We start from the raw sequence: 21,025 nt of genomic DNA on the forward strand, positions 1-21,025 counted from the left end.
TTTTGTATCAATATTCTCTTGCTGCTGAATGTTTTACAGGGTCTTGGGGATGGAAGAGATCCAGTTAGTCATCTGGTCAACCCCCAGCCAGGTGCAAAAGTCCCCTCCACAATATTTCTAGTTTTCTTTTTGTTTTCTCCTGTCTGGGTGACAACGTGCAACTTTCAGACCTACAGAGAAAACTCTGGTTCCTCCTGCCTGGAGTAAGTCCATGTCAGATGTCATTTCAAGGCTTCCACTGGCATTGTCCCCCAAACTCTACGAAAATACACCACCACTCAAGCCAATCTCAGCATCAGGGGTTTCAGAGGTTCAAACCTGAGAGTTCACTATGCTTATTGTTAGTCTTGAGTCTGCAATGGATGGGAGTAACTCCAATCCAGCAGGACACGACACAGAAACAGAATGCCAATCCCCTCTCCTCCTGTTCCACCTTTCTATCACCTTGCTCATAAATTACACTTTTAGGTCCACTTGGTGTTGTGAATGCACACCCCAGGCATCTCATTAGCATCCTGTTATCTCACCTAGGCATCGAGATGATTTTATTCAGTGTCTGACCTTGGAGTTGGCCTGAAACTGCTTCCAGAGGATTCAGGTTCTGTTTAGTCCCCTCATCTCCCCTTCCCAGGACCTCCTTTCTATGCCATTTGTCTAAGGCTGGGGTGACCCTGACTGTCCCCCAAAGTGCAGCTTTCATCTACGCTTGGAGACTGTTGGCACTTTGCACAGTAGTGAAAGTTCTAATGAAATGGGGAAACGGGAGTGAGTAGGTGGGTGAATGGGTGGGGGTCTCTAATGACTGTTAAGCGACATCTCAGTGTTTGAACAGATCCATTCCTCATTTGCTTCTCCATTCTTCTAAACCAGGAGAAACTTGGTACCGGGTGTCCCAGTATGGAGTGGGACTGGGAAAGGGCAATCTTCTAGGTCTCTTATTTCCATTCCTGAAATTCTGAGCCTAAAGAGGCAGACAGGTCCGATTCCTAGTGAGCTCAGCCCCTGTTGCCCCGCTGCACTCATGACATTACGCTGGACGCAGGGCCCTGTGAGCAGGGAGGTGGAGCTGGGCGTCAGTTAGTGCAGACACTGCTTGCAGGCCTTTACTCGGTCATAGGGAGTGCATTTCGGGGGCACCCACCCATTCAACAAACTTACATCAAGCTCTACTCTGCCAGGCGCTGTCTATGCCAGGTGCCTTTACATGCCACTGAAGCGTCACACAATCCTATAAAGGAGGCAGTGGGGTTGCCCTTTTGTTTCACATGAAGTGGAAGCTGAGAGATTTAGCAATGTCGCTCATTTGGACCCAGTACACGACAAGCCAGACGGGGCAAACTGAGAGCACATCTAACCCAACTTCAATGCCTGATGAGCCCTAATACTCAGCTTCCTTGCTGGATCCAGCAGGGCTGCTGCTCTGTTACACAGTCACAATGCTTCCCTTGATCAGATCTCAGATACCAGGCCATTCAAGAGCTTTGGTTTGGGTTGATTCTACTCTGGGTGTAAGACTGACCTCTGGTGGGCACCTGGTTAATTAATTTGCTCAGATCATTTATTGGTTTTTTGTTTGTTTGTTTGTTTTTAGAGGCTAAGTAAGGTTCTGGCTCTAGGCAGGTTGTAGGGACAGAGAATTGAAGGAGGTACTCCCTGCCCTGTAGGAGCTCATAGTCTCGTGGGGAGGCAACTACAGAACAGGGGAAAAGTGCTCTAATAAGTGGAAGTGCAGAGGACAAGAGATCACAGAGAGTATTAAGCACCCACAATGTTGATAAGGCCCCCACAATAGTTATTATCTCATGTAATGCTTCTAATGACCCTCAGGCACTTATTATAATTTCACACCTGATAAATAAACATAGTGGCCCAGAGATGTTCAGCTAGGAAGTGGAGCGAGGACGCAAAGTCAGGGCTTCTGACTATACTCTGCCCGGCTCAGCCGAAGGGAAAGGCCAGGCGGGAGGAACATGGGATCCTACTGGATGAGAAGGAGGTAACCAGGTAGAGATGCAGGAGGAATGTTCCTGGGAGCGGGAAGGGCATGGAGTTTGTGGAAACGCATGGAGGATGCCAGGAATGGTGTGAGGAAGAGAGAGGAAGGGAGGCAAGGCCTGGGAGGAGGCAGGGACAGGCTGTACACCTGGCGGGAAAGTCGACATGTTATCTAGCCATGGGAAGCCATGAGGGTTTTCAAAGGAAAGTGAGTGACAGGATCATCTTTGGGTTTCAAAGCTGGTCTCTGCTCTAGTGCGCAGGATCAGTCGAGGAGTCAAGCTTGAGCCGGAGGCCACTCAGGACACTGCTGCCCAGGCCAGGGATGCTGCCCTGACCAGCTGTGAGGATGGGTGGAAGATACTGGGAGCCAGGAGGTGACTCCATGTTCCTGGCTGGGGTCACCAAGCGGGTGGTGGTGCCAGCACTGTGAAAGGGAACCTAGCTGGAGGAGCAGGTTTGCGGGCAAGGTGGTGAGTTTATTCATGTATTCAATAGGTTTTAATCGAGTGCAGACTGAGAGAAGCCTGGCACACAGTAGGTGCTCTGCAGATGTATGTGGTGGGTGAATTTATGAATGGAGATGAGAGGCTTCTGTCCCCACTCCCCCACCCCTACTTCCTAGTGATAACAATTTGTACTCTTCCCTCGACAGCCAGCCACACCCTAGTACCACAGGGGAGGTTTAGGCTTGAGGAAGAGACAGCCATAGCGAGAGGAGACACAGGTAACTCTGCCTGCTCGTACCACACACTTCTCAGTCCCTGGATGCAGTCAAAGCTGAACTCAGAGGCAGAGCTGACCGAGTGGACTTCACACTCCAGGAAGGAGAAGTCAGCCCCACTGAGCCTAGTGAGGGCAAGTACCCGGATCCAGCTCTGCCCTGGGCGATGGGCTTCCATGCTGAGTTCACTACTCAGCTGCAGACACCAGGGCACTTTAGTTTCCCTTAATTAACGAAAGTACCACATACTAACCATTCTCTGATTTAATGTTCAAGAGGCCCCGGTGAAGGCTGGGAGCGAGGAAATTCATTAGAGGGACTGTTCACTGTCGATTGATTTGCTCATTCTTATTAATTTTTCCTGCATCACGCATCCCTGGGGGAGATGAGGGGAGGGCAATGTCTTTTTAAAGACATAGGATTAAAGTACCATAAAACCTGAAGGAAAAAAAAATCCATTTTGACTAAAACTCAGGCTTTTTTAATTTAAGGTGGGAAGTGGGTACATTTGGGATTGAACTCGCTTTTGAATTCTTCCTTGAACCCAGTTAGTTGTAACTCAGTTGACAACAGAAGACCGAGATGCGGGCTGCCAACTGCTTACAGCAGCAAGTCCAACCCCCCACTTGCCACTACAGATCCCAGCAGCCACCACTGGTCACCCCTCATAAACTACACTGCCCTTCTCCACCCCTGCTCCTTTCACATGCTATTTCCCTAGCCAGGAATCCCCCATTCCCACTCCAATCCCCAGCTCATATGCCTCCTCTTCTCCTCTTCCAGGAAGTCTTCCATGATCTTCCCTGATCTTCCCCCAGCTCCAATCACAAAGCAGACACCTGGTGCTGCCTGGCAGGTGTGGGGACAGAGCCAGGAGTGCAGTTTCCAGGCTCTTGGCCTCACATGGAAAGGTGCTCACTTGGGTAGTAAATGACCATCAACTGTGATTGGATGGCCATCAGCTGTGGCTAGTTGGCCGTCAGCTGTAACCAGTGAGCCATTGGCCACTAATATAACTGCTGTGGCTATGCTAACAGAAAATGAGGGCTAGCAAGAAGATGGAGGCTGAGCTCGCAAGCGCGGATTGCAGTTAGCACGGCGGATTGCAGTTAGCAAGTGAGGTTGGTTGGTTGGCAGAGAAGTGGACGGCAGGTTGCAGATCATATGGCTCCTGCTCCTTGTGTCTCCAACCCAGCCACCAGCGAGACTATAGTGGTATGACTCCCCTATCTATGGCTCCGTGGGTGTTCCTTTTTGGCCTCACCATGTCCTGCGTTCTTGTGTGGGGAGCAGGACCAGAGACCCCACGACACCCTGCATGACACAGGACTGCAGTCTCATCCCACTTCTCCCTACTGACTCTCAGGTAAGAGTGGGTCCAAGTCCTACCCACCTTCACATTGCCAGCGTCTGTACCCTTCTGGCCTCTGGAGAATGCTACTCCATGAGCATGTGGGAGATGACAGAGGGCATATCTAAGTGAGTGAATTAAATACTAGAATGCTTATACAGTGGGAGACCCAAGTTCAGGGAGAGCTAGAAGGATCAGGCCAGGAGTAGACAATTAGGGCTAGTGAAAAATTGCAAACAAGGTGACCAGGGGGGCTATGACCACAGCCCAGGTGTGAGAGGTAAGGAGGATTCGGATTGAAGGAGCTGCTATGAACAAGCAAAAGAAACAAAAAGGCAAGAGGCATAAGGGATGGTGGAGAAGTAGCAATGGGACCTGGACCGCCTACAGCAGCACGACAAGGACAAAGAGACCACAAAGACTGTCCTTACAAAACATTTATTTTCAGGGTACAGGGGTCAGGTGACACCATCACATCTATGAAAACAGGGTAGGAAACACAGGCTTGGGGGACCCTGTTTCCAATGGTAACGGCCACAGCACACGCCCGCTAAGCCTCCGCAGAAGTCTTGGGGCTCTCACCACTGAAAAGCCATTAGGTTGGAACAATCGTGTTTTTGGTTTTGGTGAAAATTTCAGACAGTGTAACATTTATTATTAGTACTTTTTCACACAGTTATGATGCTTCCCCAGCCTCATGCAGTCTTGATGCTCAGCTCTGTCACCACAGGTCTCCGTCTACCCTGCTCTCTGGGTCTGCAGATCCAGCTGTCCAATTTTGATCGGGCAAATTTGAGCGGATTCAACTGATATTGCTAAATGTGCTTATTAGCAGATGCATGAGCCTTCTCGAGGCCTCAGCATCCCTCTTCCTCCTGACACAGTTTCACCAAGTGTCTTATCAACCATCAAATCACAGAGGAATTAACTGCAGACCTTGGATACAGAAACCATCGTGGGGTAGCTGGGAGAGGGGTAGGAGTGCTGAAGACAGAGGGGATGTGGGCAGGTCCCCTGGCAGCCCCGACCTCCAACAGCTCCCAGTTTGATCAGTTTCGATTCTAACTTCATCCAAAGAAGGGGTTCCAATGTTTTAAAGTTTGAAAACCGCCCATCTAGTTTCATTCCCTTCTTATTCAAATGAGGAAACCAAGGCCCAGAAATTGAAGGGTACTTGCACAGAGTCACACAGCAAGCCCGGGAGGAATTCCCAGATGGACCTCATGTTTCTGGATTCCCAGGCCCGTCTCCTGCGGTGTAGTATGTCAGGGTGATGCCAACCCGGTACTTAAGAGCTGAGCCAGCCAGCCTTAAAGACAGAAAATGCAATTCCAAAAAGGACCCCAAAATGTCATGCCCACCGTGGGCAGCACGAGGATGAGCTTTAGAAGTTGTGATGGGCCTGGATAGGAACCCGGGACCTGTGGATTGGCAGCCTCTTCCTTACACAGTTATGAGATGATCCTGAGAAGTGGCACACGCTGTGGAAAAGGTGCCAAGGAAGGCCAGGCGCCCTGAGTTCTGGTCCTTCCCAGAGGCCTTCAGACCTTGGGCAAGTGCTGTGCTTTCAGAGCCTGGTTTCTTCCCCTGTAAAGGGGGAGGGATATTAGTCCACACCCTGCCTGCTGTCCTGGAGTTGGGAGGTGACCACAGGGGGAAAAGTACTTCATGAACTTTACGGGCTATCGACATGTGAAATCCCAATTCTGACTTTAAAAAAATGTTAATCATCTAGGGGATTTTTTTTTTTTAGCCCAGATATTAAATATTCTCCTCCTTTCTTCATTAAGAAAAGAAAAAAGAAAGAGAGCCTTATTCCTGGGTAAGGTCAAAACTTCTCTAAGTAAAACATATTCTACTGCACTCTCATTCCACAGCCTAGAGAGCACATCTGACCCCATTTTTACAATTTAATGTCCAGAAGTCAGGTCTCCACTGGCCATCCAGTTAGAGAATGCTGGGCTTGTTAACAAGTGGATATCTTGGTTCCCAAATGCCCAGCCAAAGGGCCCGAGTCTGGTGAAGTGTCCCATCTGGGACTAGATCTCTTTAAAATGGGAAAACAGCAGGAATATATAGCCAGTTGTCCATACCCTATTATAAAGCAATGGTATTTATTTTTGAAGGAAGACCATTTTAAAAAGAATGTTAAGACCACACTTCCCGTAGTTTTTCAATAGGGCCATCTTACTCTAGGATGGCAGGGCTCGAAGGGACTGGGTAACATCTGGTCCAAATGCCACAGTCACAGGTGAAGAGACCAAGGTCCAGAGAGGAAAGCGACCTGTCCAGGTCACACAGCAAGTTACAGGTCAGGCAGAGGACAGAGGAAACACCCTCCTTCCTCCTACAACACAAAGTCACAAAGATCCACTAATCAGCTGCACACAAATGAGGTAGAGTCACAGCTGACACAGGCCTCATTCAGCCCTTTATAAGCACAAACATACCACAAAGTCATCTTCCCAGGGAGGGAGTAGTTAAAAAAAAATTCTCACAGAGCAATTCATTTCAAAGGTATAAAAAAGCTACATGCAGCCTGTTTCCCCAGTGTTTTCCCTGCTAAAAACTACATCTGCATATGAAGCTAGTTTGTGTCTAATTTTTAAGAACATACAAAAAGGGTCATCTACAAACAGCTTTCCCAGCTCTTCACAAAGCCAAACAATCCATGACTTAAGTTTCCATCATCCTGTGATCAATGTTTCTAAGACCCTAGAAAAAAAGAGGGAAAAGAATTAGCGAAGATAAGCCTGCTCTGTCATAGTCAACTGTGTGTTAAATGGAGGGAGGGGTAAATGGTCCTTAACTTTAAATCTCTCCTAGCAAGGAGTAGTGCGGGTGGGGAGTAGAGGGGCCCTGTTGGGGCCTGAGAAGTACATGCATGACCAATAGGTGGACATTTCAGGGAGGCAGATTCCAGCTTAATTTGAGGAAGAACCTCCAAATGCTAGAAAATCCAAAGATGGTTGTCTTGTGGTAGTGAGCTCTGTATCTCTGGAGGTATGTAAGCAAGAGCTAGCCAATAGTGCATGCTGTAGAGGAAACTCAAGAACGGGGCCATGGTGATGGTCTTAATTCTATGGTTCTCTGTGGCTCCCTTTTGAAAATTCATCTATAATAGACTGTATTCATAGACTGGTGTCATTTCTGTTTTTAAAAAATATATACATATTTATACTTAAAAATTGTATATATATTTAAAACATGAAACATACACATGTACATATATATGTACATACATATATACATACAAGTGTACAAGTATAAATACATATATATATATATAAAAGTCCTAATATTTGACTTTTATTATATATTTATAACAATACATATATACATAAAAAACAAAAAGTCAAGTATCAGGAGGCAACTTTAAGAGTCATCACCTAACTGAATTTCTATTTGACGGTTTTTGTTTTTTTTAAGTTTATTGGGGTGACAATTGTTAGGAAAATTACATAGATTTCAGGTGTACAATTCTGTATTACATCATCTATAAATCTGTTTGATGGTTTTATACCTTATATTTTCCTCCCTGTTTCTAGGAACTCTAACTACTTGCATCCACCCATCCTTCAACCCTATAGGAAACATCCATGAAGTCTTCCTTTATTTCCCCAACTCTAAGCTGCTTCTCTTGCCTCAGACTCACACACCCTCTATATTTCCTTAATGCTGCATTCTTTGTAGTTTAATGATGTTCACTTTTTGGTTTCTGTGCATCCCCTACAGACCTGATGTAAGGCCTTGTACACAGTGGTGGCTAAATATGGAATAACGTGGATTACAATACCACAGCAGAATCTTTCTGCTTTTCATAAACTATCCAACTTGTTTCTCATTTTACCTGCTCTATCAAAAACCTGTCAATAGGCCTTGGTGATGGTGTCTGTTTGCGACTGTTCCTGCCTCCGATCCTGTAAGTGGGTCATACCCTCCTGCCCTTGGCTTCTCGTGAGCAGAGCAGACTTCTGCCCACCCCACTAATGCCAGGTGTGACTTGCTGTGGCTAATGGACATACAGCGCATCTGAGCAGAAACTTTAAATGAGATTGTGTGCTTGGTTTGGCCTCCTGCTGGTCCCCTTTGCCCTAAGAGCAGACATATTCCACACTGGGGCTGCTCCTCCAGCTGGCTCTCCATATGAGAAGACACATGGAGCGGAATCGCAGCCAACCTGCAGCCATGACATAGAATGTGAGCAAGAGATACGTGTTGGTAGCCATGAACCAGCGAGGTTTGGAGATTGTTCAAGCAGCAAAAGATGGCTAATGAAGGGATTCATTTCCGAAGTTCACAGCCCACCTGTTGGTGGGGGACAGCTGCAACCCCAGCTCTCACCTGGGGTTGAGAGGGATACCTGGCCCAGGGAGACGCAGATGCTCTGCAGATGTGCTGCTAAGCGGCCACAGTGTTGAGGACAGGCAGGCACGACCTGGACGTGGCAGAGCTGCCAAAAAGGAAGAACCCGGACACAGACAAATGACGCTCACATTATGGCCTCTGTGGGCAGGTTTTCACAGGGGTGCTGCGACAATGACAATGTCTGTTCTCTCGGTGCCCTCTCTAGGGGGACCCAGAGGAAATAATCTGTTCAGCCTCAGACACAGAAGGAAACAACTGGTGCTTTTCACCTTATGGACACCCATAATGTTCCCAGCTCCTGTCACATGCTAGGTGGGAAGCCCAGAGGGATGTGTGTATAGAACATACCAGAGATTCTATCTGCTAATGGTAATGTGTTCCTACTCTTGTTTCGCATTCCTTTGGTTTCCTCAATTTATGTATTTTTCTTCTTTTTTATTACACATCCTATAAGCCATCTCCATTTCTTATGACACCGGTATCTAAATTCTGAAAATGAATTAGAAAGTGCACTTACTCCGTCACATGCTGTCATCTGGAGCTGGGAAGTAGGGGGCTTTGTATGCATTCAGGTCGCTAACTGTCACCGTGCCGTGCGACTGGGCCTCCCCAGCCGTGTTGGTCGAATGGCACTGGTACACTCCCTCATCTTCCTTTTTCAGAGGATTGATCTAGAAATAAAACAGGCAAGTTTATACAGTTCTATGTGGCACAGCAAAACCACTTCCTTATTTAGTCTTAATGATACGTCTGAACACTTATTCCTTTTCAAAATACCCTAGGGCTCACTTTATTTCTCTTCTTGCCTTGGCTGCCAAGGAAAAAATGAAATTTCCTTCTCAGGAGCCTCTCTATCGTGGCTCTCATTTTAATGTTGCCTCTGCGTTCCTGCCTTTGCCTGTGAACGACCTGGCCCGCTTATTGAACGTGACAGGTATAAATTAGAAGGAAAATACTACAAGTTGAAAGAACAAAAAGCTATTGCCCAAGGAATGGGTCTCAAGTGCTGCGGATGGAGGCAGCCTTCACAAATTAATACCAGAGATAACCTTTTCCTCCACGTTCTCGTAATAAAGTGGGGCGACGTTAGGGTCACGGGGCCCGTGGCCACTGTCCAGTCCAAAGCCCTCTTTTTCCAGTCGTGGACACTGAGATTCGGAGAGGCAGACTGACTGTTCAACACTCTCATCGCCCCTTTGCTCCTTCATGTACATGGCATTCCCTCATCTTAGCGGAACTGCTGACGTGGCACAGAAGAGCCATGAAAGGGCGCGAATGTGCCATCTGCCCTCATCAGCCACGTGGTCGTGGCCAGCATGTTAGTTTCCTATGGCTACTGTAACAAATCATCACATACTTAATGGCTATAAACACTATAAATTGATTACCTACAGTTCCGGAGGTCCAAATGGGTCTCAGTGGGCTAAAACCAGGGAGTCGGCAGGGCTGCCTTCTTTCTAGTGGCCCGAGGGGAAAGTCCATTCCTTGCCTTTCCCCGTCTATTGGCTGCCTGTGTTCCCTGGCTCGTGGCCCCCTTCCTCCTTCTTCAAAGCCAGCAAGGGCGGGTCATGTGTTTCTCACACTACGTCTCTCTGGCGTGCTCTCTCCTGCCTCCCTCTTCCACATTTACAGGACTCTTAAGTAACACTGGGCCCACCCAGATAATCCAGGGTCACTTCCTTATTCAAATCAGCTGATTAGCAGCCCTAATTCCATCTGAAAGTTGAATCCCCTCTTGCCATGTCACGTTAGCATATTCATAGGTTGCGGGGATTAGGACATGGGCGACTTTGCAGGGCCATAGTTCTGTCTGTCACTGAAGACCACTTACGCTCACCGGAATTACACTACCTGTCCTGCTTTCCTCACACGTCTTGTAAGGTCCAGTGAGAAGTGGTTAAGAACAGCTTTGAAACATGTAACCTGTCGTAGAAATATAAAGGGTGCTCTATCAGGGGCAGTCAGTAATAGCCTGTAATCCCAAACAGATGAGATACTCACCAAAATCCAGGCTGTGGCCTCGTGGGCAGAAGGGCCCCCTCGCACCTGCACAGCTATGTTGACGTGGTCCCCAGGCAGGTCCTCTAGCACCTGGGTGCCCTCAGGAGACTGTGTGACCTATAGAGAACAGGAAAGCCAGGAGTGGTCTAGCCAGAGTTTCTGGGTACAGACCGCCCCCCAGACTTCCTTGCTGTCTTCATCTTCCCACTGACTCGAAGGCTGAAACCCCAGTGCCTCTTATTCCTACTCAAATGTCAGTCACTTTTAAAACCCAAACGTGTGTACAGACAGCACAGACAGCCCGATGGGCAGCAAAGGCGTGGACACCACCGCTGTCTCGCACAAGCAGTTCAGAATCGCATGGCCCTTCTCAGGGTGTGGAGACAAAGAGGCAGCATATGCCTTGACCCCTGCTAGTCTCTCAAAAAGTCATCTGCAGGAAGATGTAGCTTTGGAATCGGATTGGGTCACCTGCCACCAGCCAAGTCTTTCTAAAACTTAGATGCAGGGAAGTAGGCTCTAACTTCACTCCCGCTGATCGAGGCTAGATAAACAGCAGAACTTCTTGGAAAGCCAAGTGGCCAAGGGAGCAAATGGCACAGCAAGGATGACAACTCCCCTTTTTTAGGGTAAAGGTCTTGAAGCATAAAAGAAGGCAGACAGGTGTGGCATATAAGATGTCCTTTTAAAATCCCGAGTCCACATATAAAGACATACACACGAACATGCTTAAAAGAAAAAAAATTTTTTCTGTCTCCCTCTCTCTGTCTCTCTGTCTCTGTCTCTCTCTCTGTCTCTCTCTCTCTCTCACATACACACACACTCACACACACACACACACACAGGAGTTCCTGGATATAAATACCTTCCTCCATGTGATGGCCGGGGGAGGCAGAGCCCTCACCTCACAGGACAGGTACACCTGGGCCCCAGTGACGTTGTGAACACTCCGGGGTGGGATGACGACCACAGGAGCTGGAAGATGATGAGGGAACACAGCCTTTACCCTGCCAGGTCCCAAGCACCCCACTTCTAGAATCCCCTGCTTGCAGACCGCCTGGTGGGACAGTCTAATGTGAGGGGCGCCATGGCGGATGAAAGCTCTCCACACCGAGAAAACAAACCCTCAAGCAAGGAATCATGGACGAGAGCTCGCCTTAGACCTGGAAGGATGCCTACATGTTTCCTCTGCTGCCTTTGTTCTCCCAACAGGACAACAGGGATGCAGAAAGGAAAGGCGACTTCCCAAAGTTACCCAGCATGTCAGTGGCAGAGCTCCTGTCTCGTCACACTTTCTCCCAGGGCCCCAGCTGCCATCTGCTTTCAGCTCAACTACACGACAGGGCGTCGGGAGCGGCTGGTGTCACTTCACCAACGGCTGAGTCCTCGAACAGATGGGCTTTTCTCCTTCCATTAGAAGGGTGAAGGGCGTTTCAGAGAATAATGCCTTGTAGGACAGCTGCAGCCACCCTGGAGCTGAGACCCCATTCGGTCCATTCAAGGCTGCCATTTGCATATCACAGACTCACAGACTCTACATTTGCACCCACCCCCTTCCCCATCCCCAGGGCAAAGCTGCGGACCTGGAAGCCATATAGAGACTGGAATCAGGCATTGTGGATCTAGGCTGCCAGAACGTTACAGAAAGGAGAGGGCGGGTGTGAGCTCTCTGGGTGGGACGAGAGAGCAGACAGGCATCTGAGTTAGAAACTCTTAGCTGATACTCCACACTCTGCCCTCCTCCCTGCCTGGCATCTGCTCTGCTCAATCGAGTCCATTGGCCTTGGCCTTCAGCCCTCCATCTGACCCTCAGTGTACCTGCCTCCACGTGGAAGCACCCCCGGTTAGAGCAATGTGTCCTAATCCAGGACCAAGGGGTCTGCACCGCTTTGACCTGCTGAATCACAGCCTGCCTTGCAGGCCAGGCGCTTCCCTCTGGTTTCACCTGCACAAGTAGGCAAGCTTGGTCCACCCTTGCATCTGTTCCCAGGGTGTCTTGAGCAAGGTGAAATGTGGAAGCCTGGTGAGGACAATGCTCTCTGCTTGGTTTTGCTTGTCTGTAAATTGCAGAGAATACCCTGTGCTTTACAGGGCTGTTGAGCTGATGGTACCATGTGATGAGTGTGGAAGCGACGGTTTAAGTTAACACGACATGCAAGTGGGGGTCAGGAGCAGGTCTGCTAAACAGATGACTGGATGAAGAAACACATGACAAAAGAGCAGACACATTCATTCTCCGGCCATCCAACAGCAGGGTCTCTGGACTCCTGGGGCTTCGCCTGGTGACTCAAGGACAGCCCTGCAGGCCAGCATTGGAGGGGAAAAGGAGAAGAGAGGGAGACAGAGGCTGGAGGAAAAGGGGAGAGGAATAGGAGTGAAAGGACACAGAAATGAAACTGGTCTGGCCCCTTCAGGCTGGGAAGCAGACCCTGTCAAGCTGGTACAAAAAAAATCTCTGGGAAATTGTTTTAGAGCCACAGAGACTCTGGAAGGGCCCAACTCCCCACGAGCCTGTGCCGAAGCATCTGTAATGTGCTCATCTAGCCCCCCACTTGCATGCCTCCAGTGACAGAGAGCTCACCACCTATGGACCCAGGCCCTTCCATCCTTTGGAGGGCTCTACGGGTAAGAAAGCTTGTCCTCACCTGGAGCTAAAACCTGCCTCCCAGTAACTCCTTCCTGTTTATCCCAGGATTGCCCTCTGGAGACCTACAGCCCCATGTGCCCAAAGGCCTCCTGTGAGTTGAATTACAGACACTGTCCTCCTTCCTCCCAGGCTGCTTTCTTCCCCCTCAGCCTGGTCAGCCCACTCCTTCACTTGTGCCTATCTGACGCCCTACCCACATCCCTGAAGACAGCGAAAGTCCCTCCAATGAATGAACCAAGGTCCTAGGCTTCTAACACGGCCTGTGTTCCCCAGCCCCCTGCCTGGCTGTCACAAAGAACCACAACACCCCTGCTCTCGGCAGGAGACCCATCTGCAACCGAGGACAAAGAGAGTGTGATTTATTCACACCCTCCTGCCAGTGCTGTCTCCCCTGGAGTCCAAACCGGTCCTCCAATGGCTCAGCTCACCGTGGGAACAATCAGAACCCCGTCTTATTCCAAAGCCCTCAACGGATTCCAAAGGGACACTCAATCAACGTGTTTTACTTTCACTCATGTAAAGTCATAAATTTTAAATGAGATTTCATCAATCCCTTTCAGGCCTAAATGAATAAGCCAGTAAATCACATTTCATCTTTCTCTCTCTTTGCATTTCCCTCTCCCTCTCTTTCAATAACCACAATTAAGGGAGACGGGCTTGGAAAATACTGTCTTTGCCACTGATTTCATGGCAGAAAATATCATTTCTTTTACAAAAGAGCCCCCGGCTTTCGATGACAAAGTGACATTCAAATTTTTAAATTTACATACAGTACGTCACTTTCGGGTGTACAGTTCTAAGTTTTTACAAATGCATACAGTCGTATAACCAGTGCCATAACCGAGATACAGAACAGTTCCGTTATCTTGAAAAATTTCCTCATGCGTCTCTTTGTCCTAGTAATCTGTTTTTAATTTTAACATGTCCGATTTTAAATTGAAAACATTTTTATCCATAATAGCTCTTTACAATTAGTCCTCACCGTAATAGTAATAATGGTCATAATCCCGCGGCTAACACTGAGTTCGCGGTGTGCTGGGCACTCTTATTAACTAAGGCATTTGCTCTTGCAGCAATCTCACTAGCTGCCAGCTGGGGAAGCTAGCCAGGGTCAGCCAGCCTGAAACGGTGGGCTGTGAGCCCAGGAGTCTGGCTCCGAACTGTCCCCCATTTTACCCTCTCCTTACATGACATCCCACGTATAGCACTGCTCTTTCATCCTTACAAATGAGAAAACCAAGGCTCAGAAAGGTGAGGTGCCTGGAGGAGCAGGGGCGAACCCAGGCACCCCGAGTCCCTTAACTTCACACTGATTTTTAAAATGAAACGTTTGTTATTCTGTATGGATTCCATTCCAGGAATAGAGAGAATTCTTTAGGGATTGTGTTGGGGGTCCCCTAGACAACCCCTATGTTCAATGATTTGCTAGAAGGACCACAGGCCTCATCAGAGTTTTACTCACAGCTAAGGTTCATTACAGCAAAAGGAGACAAAGCACATGAGCAAAGGGAACAGGCTCAGGGGGCACAGACTGCAGAAACCAGGCGGATGCTTCCAAGAGCGGAGTCACACAGGACTCACTTAATTCCCCAGCAACAAATTGTGACAACATGTGCAAAATGCCGTCGACCAGGGAAACTCACTAGAGACTCAGTGCCTGATAGTTTTTATCGGGGGCTGGTCACCCAGGTGTCCTCTGCCTACTGTATACCAACATTCCCGACTCCCAGAAGGAAAGGTGTGCAGCACCCTTTGTATAGTTTAGGTACACTGAGCCACCGTTATTAGTTCTGGGCATGGGAACCCTCCCGAAATCCAAGTTTCCAGACACTAGCCAAGGGCTAACGTTGCTAGCAGGCCTAAGGATACATTACTATGTCAACTCTTTTCTGTCCAGCCATCACCCGAGGGAACAGCTCTTGTGAAGAAACCATTAAATGGGGGATGAGTCCTTAGCACTCGCAGGCCATTCCCAGTCCTACTGTCCCCAAGGGCTCACGCAAGTGTGGCACTGGGGTACTCAATGTCGTGACTACCACAGGCAGGAGGAACCCGGCTTCAAATCCTGTCTCTGCCACATCCCAGTGCTGTGACTTGGCCTCAGTTTCTTCTTCTTTAAAATGGGCATGGGAGTCCATTCTCCCTTCCCTCCAATTGGCTGTTGTGAGGAACAGTTACAAGACCCCTTGTAAACTAAAAAGGCTTCCATGAAGGGAGCCGAGGACACGGCAGGTTGTGCTACCCGAGGATAGTCTCCTGGAAGATGCCTGGCCTGCTTGAGACCTGCTATCAGCCTCTGGTGAGCGAGCCTCTCAGGGGCCCGACTCAGAGGCTCCAGAGGCCATGGCTCACAGCCCATCCTCGGGTGGCCTGGGGCCTCTCGCCTGACTGTTGCCAGAGCTGCCACACCCCTGGAGAGCTAGGGCTTTCCTTTCTACCTGCCTTTGACAAGAGTCATGTGGCTTTCGGGAGGGAGGATGGTGCCTGGTCAGCCCAAGCTGTGAATGTGCCAGCTTTGTCTCGCTAGCCCTTCCTTGCTCCATACTTCTTTCCTTCTACTTGTGCCAGCAGTAGCCCTGGAAATGCTGGGACAGCACATACCCACCCATCAGGCCACAGACAATAGTCACCCAGGTGTGCCCCAACAAAGGCAGCACTGTGGGTGGGCAAAATGGCCCCAAGGGAAACCCAAATGTCCAGGGGTCCGGTCACCAACCATAGGGGCTTGGACAATTTGCTAACTGTTTCCTCCTTATCTGCAAATGAAGATGATGAGTTTGGCCCACAGCCTCCAGGGTGAAGGGAGAAAACGGATGTGACTGTGTTATTAACCATGGGGGTCTGTACAAATGAAAGGGATCGATAGTATTATTATAGCGTGTGCTGGTCTGTCCCCCTGCCCCGTAAGCTAAGTATGTCCTTGACGGCTGGAATGAACGATCTCCCCAAATGCTGCTGAGATTTCTTTAAAGCTAATGGTGCCAGGAAAAGAAAGCATATCAAAAGTCATCCCCCAGGACCCCAACTGCCTGTAGGACAAAGCGCACCACCAAAGAGTTTCATGATCAACGCACTAACAGCCCTGATAATTTATGCTAATAGTCAGGTTACAATGTGGAATGAGAAACAGCTTAATCCTGCTCCCCCGCAGCCTGCACCTCAAACCCCTCCCTCGGTGTGAAAGGCTTTTGAGCACAAGGCCCCCCCCTTCTTTGTCCCTCTCACAAAGTGGCATTTGCTGCCTCTCCTGGTTACACACGCCTTGCAAAGACAGATTTCCAAGTGGAGCTGGAATGTCAACTGAGGTGAATTTTCTAAGATTCAGGATCTCAAGAGCGCACTGAAGCTTCAGGGGCTCAGTGTCCTCGTGGGCCCTGGCAAGGGACCCTGTTCCTATCTGATTCAAAACATGACATCCACCTGCTGTCTGCAGGATCCCACTCCCTCCCAATGTTAGCAAATGGTCAGGGTGCACATGTACAACAGGCTCTTAAAATAATGAGAGCAAAGCAGTAACAACCACAACGCCATGCCACCTTACAGTTGAGAAACGCAACCGATAACTTAGTACTGAATGAAGCTTCCGCCCTCAGCCTGGCACTCAAGGCTTTCAGTGACCCTGCCATAAACTACTGGGAGCCTCACCTCCTCCCCAACCATCCACTGGGTAGCAGCCCAGCACTCTATTCACAGGAGACACAGGACCTTCTACCTCCATGCTTTGGTTCATGCTGTGCCTCCCCACCCCCCTTCTCAGTGCAGGAATTCTCCACCTATCCTTCTAGGCTCCTCTCACATGCTTCCCCTTCAGTGAGCTACCTCTGTTCCTCTCAGGAGCCATCACCCAGTGCTACACAGAGGAACCAGCAACAAGCCTTGGGGGGGGAACAGCGTGGATCCAGACGGAGAAACCCTTAAGAGCAGTCAATTTGCAGCACCTTCCTAATCGGTTGCCAGAGGGCCCCATCTGAAAAGAACAAGGAAAACCCAGGCTGGAGCCCCACTTCAGCCAGGAACCAGCTCTCTGGCTCCAGGGAATTCCCTTCTGCTGCCTCAGTTTTCCCTTCTATTACATGGGAATGAGACTTGGCCAGGGTAGTTGTAAAAATTGAATGAGAAGATAGAATGCGAATGCGATTTCCAACAGTAAAGAATTTCCTATCTGGGAACACAGTGGGTCTTCAATAAGTGTGTGTTGATCAGAGGATTACTCTCATTATTAGGCATTTTGGGGCATTTCAGAGCATTTGGGGAAGGTAAGCATTTAAGCCTGAAAACTGTTTCCAAATGCCCCGCAGAGGCATGTGTAAGAACACCTCCCACGCTGCGCAGAACCTAATATGTATTTACAGAAGCCTCATTCTGTTAAAAGTCAGGAGCTTGAATATTGAAGGAGTTGGTGAGGAGGGGAGATGGGGTGGGTTTATTACTGTATTGAAGCAGAACAGCTGCCGCTCTGACACAGTCTGCTTCCCGTCAACCAGGATCCCCAGGGGCATTGTTAAAAAGTGCTCCTGCTGTGTCCTCTGAATAGGGGATGGCTTGAGGGCAGCACAGAGTGAAGTCCCATCTTTGCCTTCACTAGCTACAAAAGATCCCTCCCCTGCACCCGCCCTCCACACCTTCAGGCTTCACCAGGACAAGGCAGGGGCCACACAAACATTTCAGGTCAAAAAGTGATGGGCAAATAGTGCCAGGTCTGTGACAGATGACACAATCTCCGGTGGGGAAGAAGAGGTACATTCTGGGGAGGCTTGAGGCCTGTCACTAATGAGATCATTAAAAGGAGCTTCTGAATTGCTTCCATTTGGTCCCGTGAACACCTTTACGCCCGGGGCCTGCGCCTGAGGGGGGCCTCAGATCCCATAGATCAGAGTGGAGGGGCTGTCACATTTACTTGTCATTTGGTAATTTTCAATGAATTAGGGGTATGGGGTTTCCATCTGCCATCTGGCCTCACTCTGGTAACCATGGCAACCACCACCTGCCTGACTTAACACTATCCTATCCTGAAAGAGCATGGAATAGGGTATCAGGGACCTGGGAGCAGGTTCGGCTTTACTGGTCACCCTGGCTGAGTCCCCTGCCCACCTCCTTCCTCTCAGCCTCAGTCTCCTCCCCATAATAACAGATTTGGTCTAAATATCTTCACGACATCTCTGTCTTAGGAACAGAACGCCCCTCCAGGGAGAAATCATCTGAGATCACCCACACTGGTTAGAATCTGGGAACCTGGTCAGCATATGTTTCCTGCACGTGGAGTGAAAGTGTTACCTGTCTGGAGACAAAGAGAACTGCCGGTGAATTAACTGCTGAGGAAAGCAGATTGTAAAAAACTAGTGACAGGAACTAGAAGAAGGAAGGAGACAGAACTGTTGAAATGTGACAGGGCAGAAACAAAGGTTCAAAGTGGAAGGGACCTCAACAGTGGCAGCACATGGGCTGACATGGCTCAGAGAGGGGCAGGCATAAGCCCCAATTTGCTCAGGGAGAGAGCAGCACCGGAAGCACCAGCCTCCATGTGAGTCCCAATCAGGAAGAGCCAAGGGTGACTTTCCTGTGCTCCCAGCTGCCTCAGCCCCCTCAACAGGCCACGCGTGGTTTTCACGTTTCCAGGACGGGAGCCTTCCTGCCCCAGCTCCAACAGTCCATTGGGTCTCCTGGACTTGCATCTACCTGGAATATTTGCGGGGAAATAACACTAGAAACTTTCCAATACCTGTTAAGGCCTATCCCCACCCGCAAGGTTTCCTTGTTGGAGCTGAAGCCACTACAAACTGACTTAGGCGTTTAGGTCTAGGCTTGGTCTCCAGGCATGGGCCAGAACCCCAAGAGGGGCTCCTTGGGACTCCCCAACCACCAGCTCACTCAACCTAGACTCTCCACTGCCCCTCTAGCAGCATAGACAGGGGCAGTTCTCCAACATCTGAGGGGCCAGTAGGCATCGCTATACTAATGTTTTGGTTTATTATTGTTTAATTTTTAAAAATTACATGTAGAGGGTGGGCAGCAATGATACCCATAGAGGACTTTACTGTGACATTAATGAAGTTTAAGTTTCTAGGTCCCCAGCAATGATTAATTTTCCATTCCTTTAAAGTGGGACCCTCCAAAATATATAAGCCTTAGCCCCACAAAACCCGGTGTGCCCCGATGGCACCATAATCGTTTTAGAGCCTAGGTCTCCAAGGGTCTTACCTTAGTAGGAGGTAAGTAGGAGCTCCCTCAGGACCCCCTTGCAGGGCCCCAGCCCTGGTGCTGGCCAAGTGACTAATGGGTCCTGCCACGTGGAGCTCCTCCTCCGCCGCCAGCATCTTCACCTTCCATCCCTCTCCATTCAAACAACCCATCCCCCAGCCAGGTCCGGTACTGGACCCCCGGAGACTTGAACTCAGTGGGACATCTCCCCTAAACTCCCAGTTTCGTGGAGGCAAACATGTCAGGCCTGCGATAACTGCATCAGCAAACACTTAAGTCCCAAAAGGAACAGGAGGCTCACCAAATTCCGACCACCTCGGTGGTTGGTGTCTCTATGAGCTTGGTAAGGGATGATGCAGGAGGTGGGTTTCTGCCCCAGGCAGTCTCCTTGAGCACCCTGCCAGGTAAGAACAACTGCACCCAAAGGGAAAACTGGGGCCCAGTCAGCGCGGTCCATCGCGGTGCAGGGGAGATACTTCGCCCCACACCCCAGAAAGTCGGGTCCCTCTTTTTCCACCCTCCCAACCTTCTCCACTGTGCGTCGGAAGCCAAACTCACCAAATTCGCAGGGGCCGTCGCGCGCCTTGTGCAGGTGGCCGGGGTGCGCGCGGGGCGCGTGCCGGGCGCGCAGGCGCAGCGCGCAGACGCTGGGGTAGGAGCGGCCGTCGGAGCCGCAGACTGCGCCGCGCTGCGCGCACACGCATAGCCCGGTGCCCTCGGGCGCCGCCCCTGCGGAGCGGCTCGCGCACACCAGCCCGGGGCCACAGCGCGCGCCAGCCTGCCCCCCGCAACTCGCGCCCTCCGCGCCCAAGCAGCGCACGCAGCAGCCGCACTCGTCGCGTGCTGGAATTCCCGGCTCGGGGCAGCGCACAGACGCTGGACAGCGCTCTGGCCGGCACGGACCGCACTCGGGGCGCCGGCCTCCCGCGCCCAGGAACCCGAGGCCCAGGGCTAGCGGCGGCAGCAGCAGAAGCAGTAGCGGGATGAGCATGGGTAAGCGTGGCATGGTCTGCTTCGGGACGGCGGTGGCGCCTCTGCTTCGCATTCCGCTTAGAGCGCGCGGCGCCACCACCCCGCCCGCCCCGCGGCCGCTGATTGGCCGGGCTTGCACCGCGGGGCGCCCGCAGACGGCTGCCGAGCCGGGGAGGAGCGCGGCTGGCTGGTCTCCCGGCCGCCCCGGCCGAGCTGGAGCGATGTCCCAAGAGCCGCTTTCCAACACCCAAGGACTCCTGGGGAAACTGAGAAGCAGTCGGGGCGGGAACTTGCCCAAGGTCGCTACTGTAGAACCAGTATTATATGTACGGTCTCCAGATCCAAGACTGGCTCCAAATATTATGCCCCTTAATCCTCTGAAAAGGATGAGCCATATTATTTTGCATTTAGTAGTTTTCAAAGTTTTATTTTAAAAAAGGAATATATAATTTAATTTTCAGAGCTTACAAATGGATGTAACGATGAAAAGAGGGTTTCCCTTCCACCCTGTGTCCCAATGCCCCAACCCAGCCTCAAGAGGGCACTCGTTATCAAGTTCTTGGTATATCCAGGAATTCTGTGTCTTTCTATAAAGCATGTGTGATCGTGTAGATCCTCTCTTCAAATGCGCGCGCGCACACACACACACACACACACACAGAGTAGCATGCATTCATTGTACATTACACTTCCCATAGTTTCCTCACCTCTTATCTCTGAAATTGGGTTGCTTGTACAATCAAGGGAGCATTATTTATAATAATTGGCT

The 21,025-nt window shown here is 50.0% G+C and overlaps 2 protein-coding genes across 3 annotated transcripts in view; one reads left to right on the forward strand and one right to left on the reverse strand.

Annotated features, from left to right (window-relative positions):
• Positions 1-4,492: 4,492 nt before the first annotated feature.
• Positions 4,493-20,290, reverse strand: IGFBPL1 (insulin like growth factor binding protein like 1). 2 transcript variants are annotated; one of them, XR_012495860.1, is made up of 6 exons: positions 19,843-20,290; positions 11,305-11,414; positions 10,440-10,556; positions 8,956-9,109; positions 8,415-8,523; positions 6,680-6,785 (listed from the first exon to the last, which is right to left on the reverse strand). XR_012495860.1 is itself a non-coding variant. In XM_074330744.1 (5 exons), the coding sequence occupies exons 1-4, from the start codon at positions 20,288-20,290 to the stop codon at positions 8,960-8,962; spliced, it is 825 nt and encodes a 274-aa protein (XP_074186845.1). In that variant the 3' UTR covers positions 4,493-6,785; positions 8,956-8,959. The 2 variants fall into 2 exon arrangements, 1 of the variants encoding a protein (XP_074186845.1); XM_074330744.1 differs by lacking the exon at positions 8,415-8,523 and having other exon boundaries at positions 4,493-6,785.
• The window catches only part of LOC109446085 (stimulated by retinoic acid gene 6 protein-like), a 46,241-nt gene continuing 45,354 nt past the window's right edge, over positions 20,139-21,025 (forward strand). The window contains exon 1 of the mRNA XM_074330743.1: positions 20,139-20,277. The gene's annotated coding sequence lies outside the window, so the exon portion shown is untranslated. The remainder of the gene's footprint in view (positions 20,278-21,025) is intronic.

This window comes from Rhinolophus sinicus, linkage group LG04 (assembly GCF_036562045.2).
Source record: "Rhinolophus sinicus isolate RSC01 linkage group LG04, ASM3656204v1, whole genome shotgun sequence".
NCBI classification, from domain to species: domain Eukaryota; kingdom Metazoa; phylum Chordata; class Mammalia; order Chiroptera; family Rhinolophidae; genus Rhinolophus; species Rhinolophus sinicus.

Coding starts and splice junctions, on each gene's coding strand:
- IGFBPL1 (XM_074330744.1), bottom strand. CDS start 20,290: ATGCCACGCTTACCCATGCTCATCCCGCTACTGCTTCTGCTGCTGCCG. Junction 10,557..11,304: donor CGGCCATCACATGGAGGAAG/GTATTTATATCC, acceptor TGTTCTCTATAG/GTCACACAGTCTCCTGAGGG. Junction 9,110..10,439: donor AGGCCACAGCCTGGATTTTG/GTGAGTATCTCA, acceptor TTTTATTTCTAG/ATCAATCCTCTGAAAAAGGA.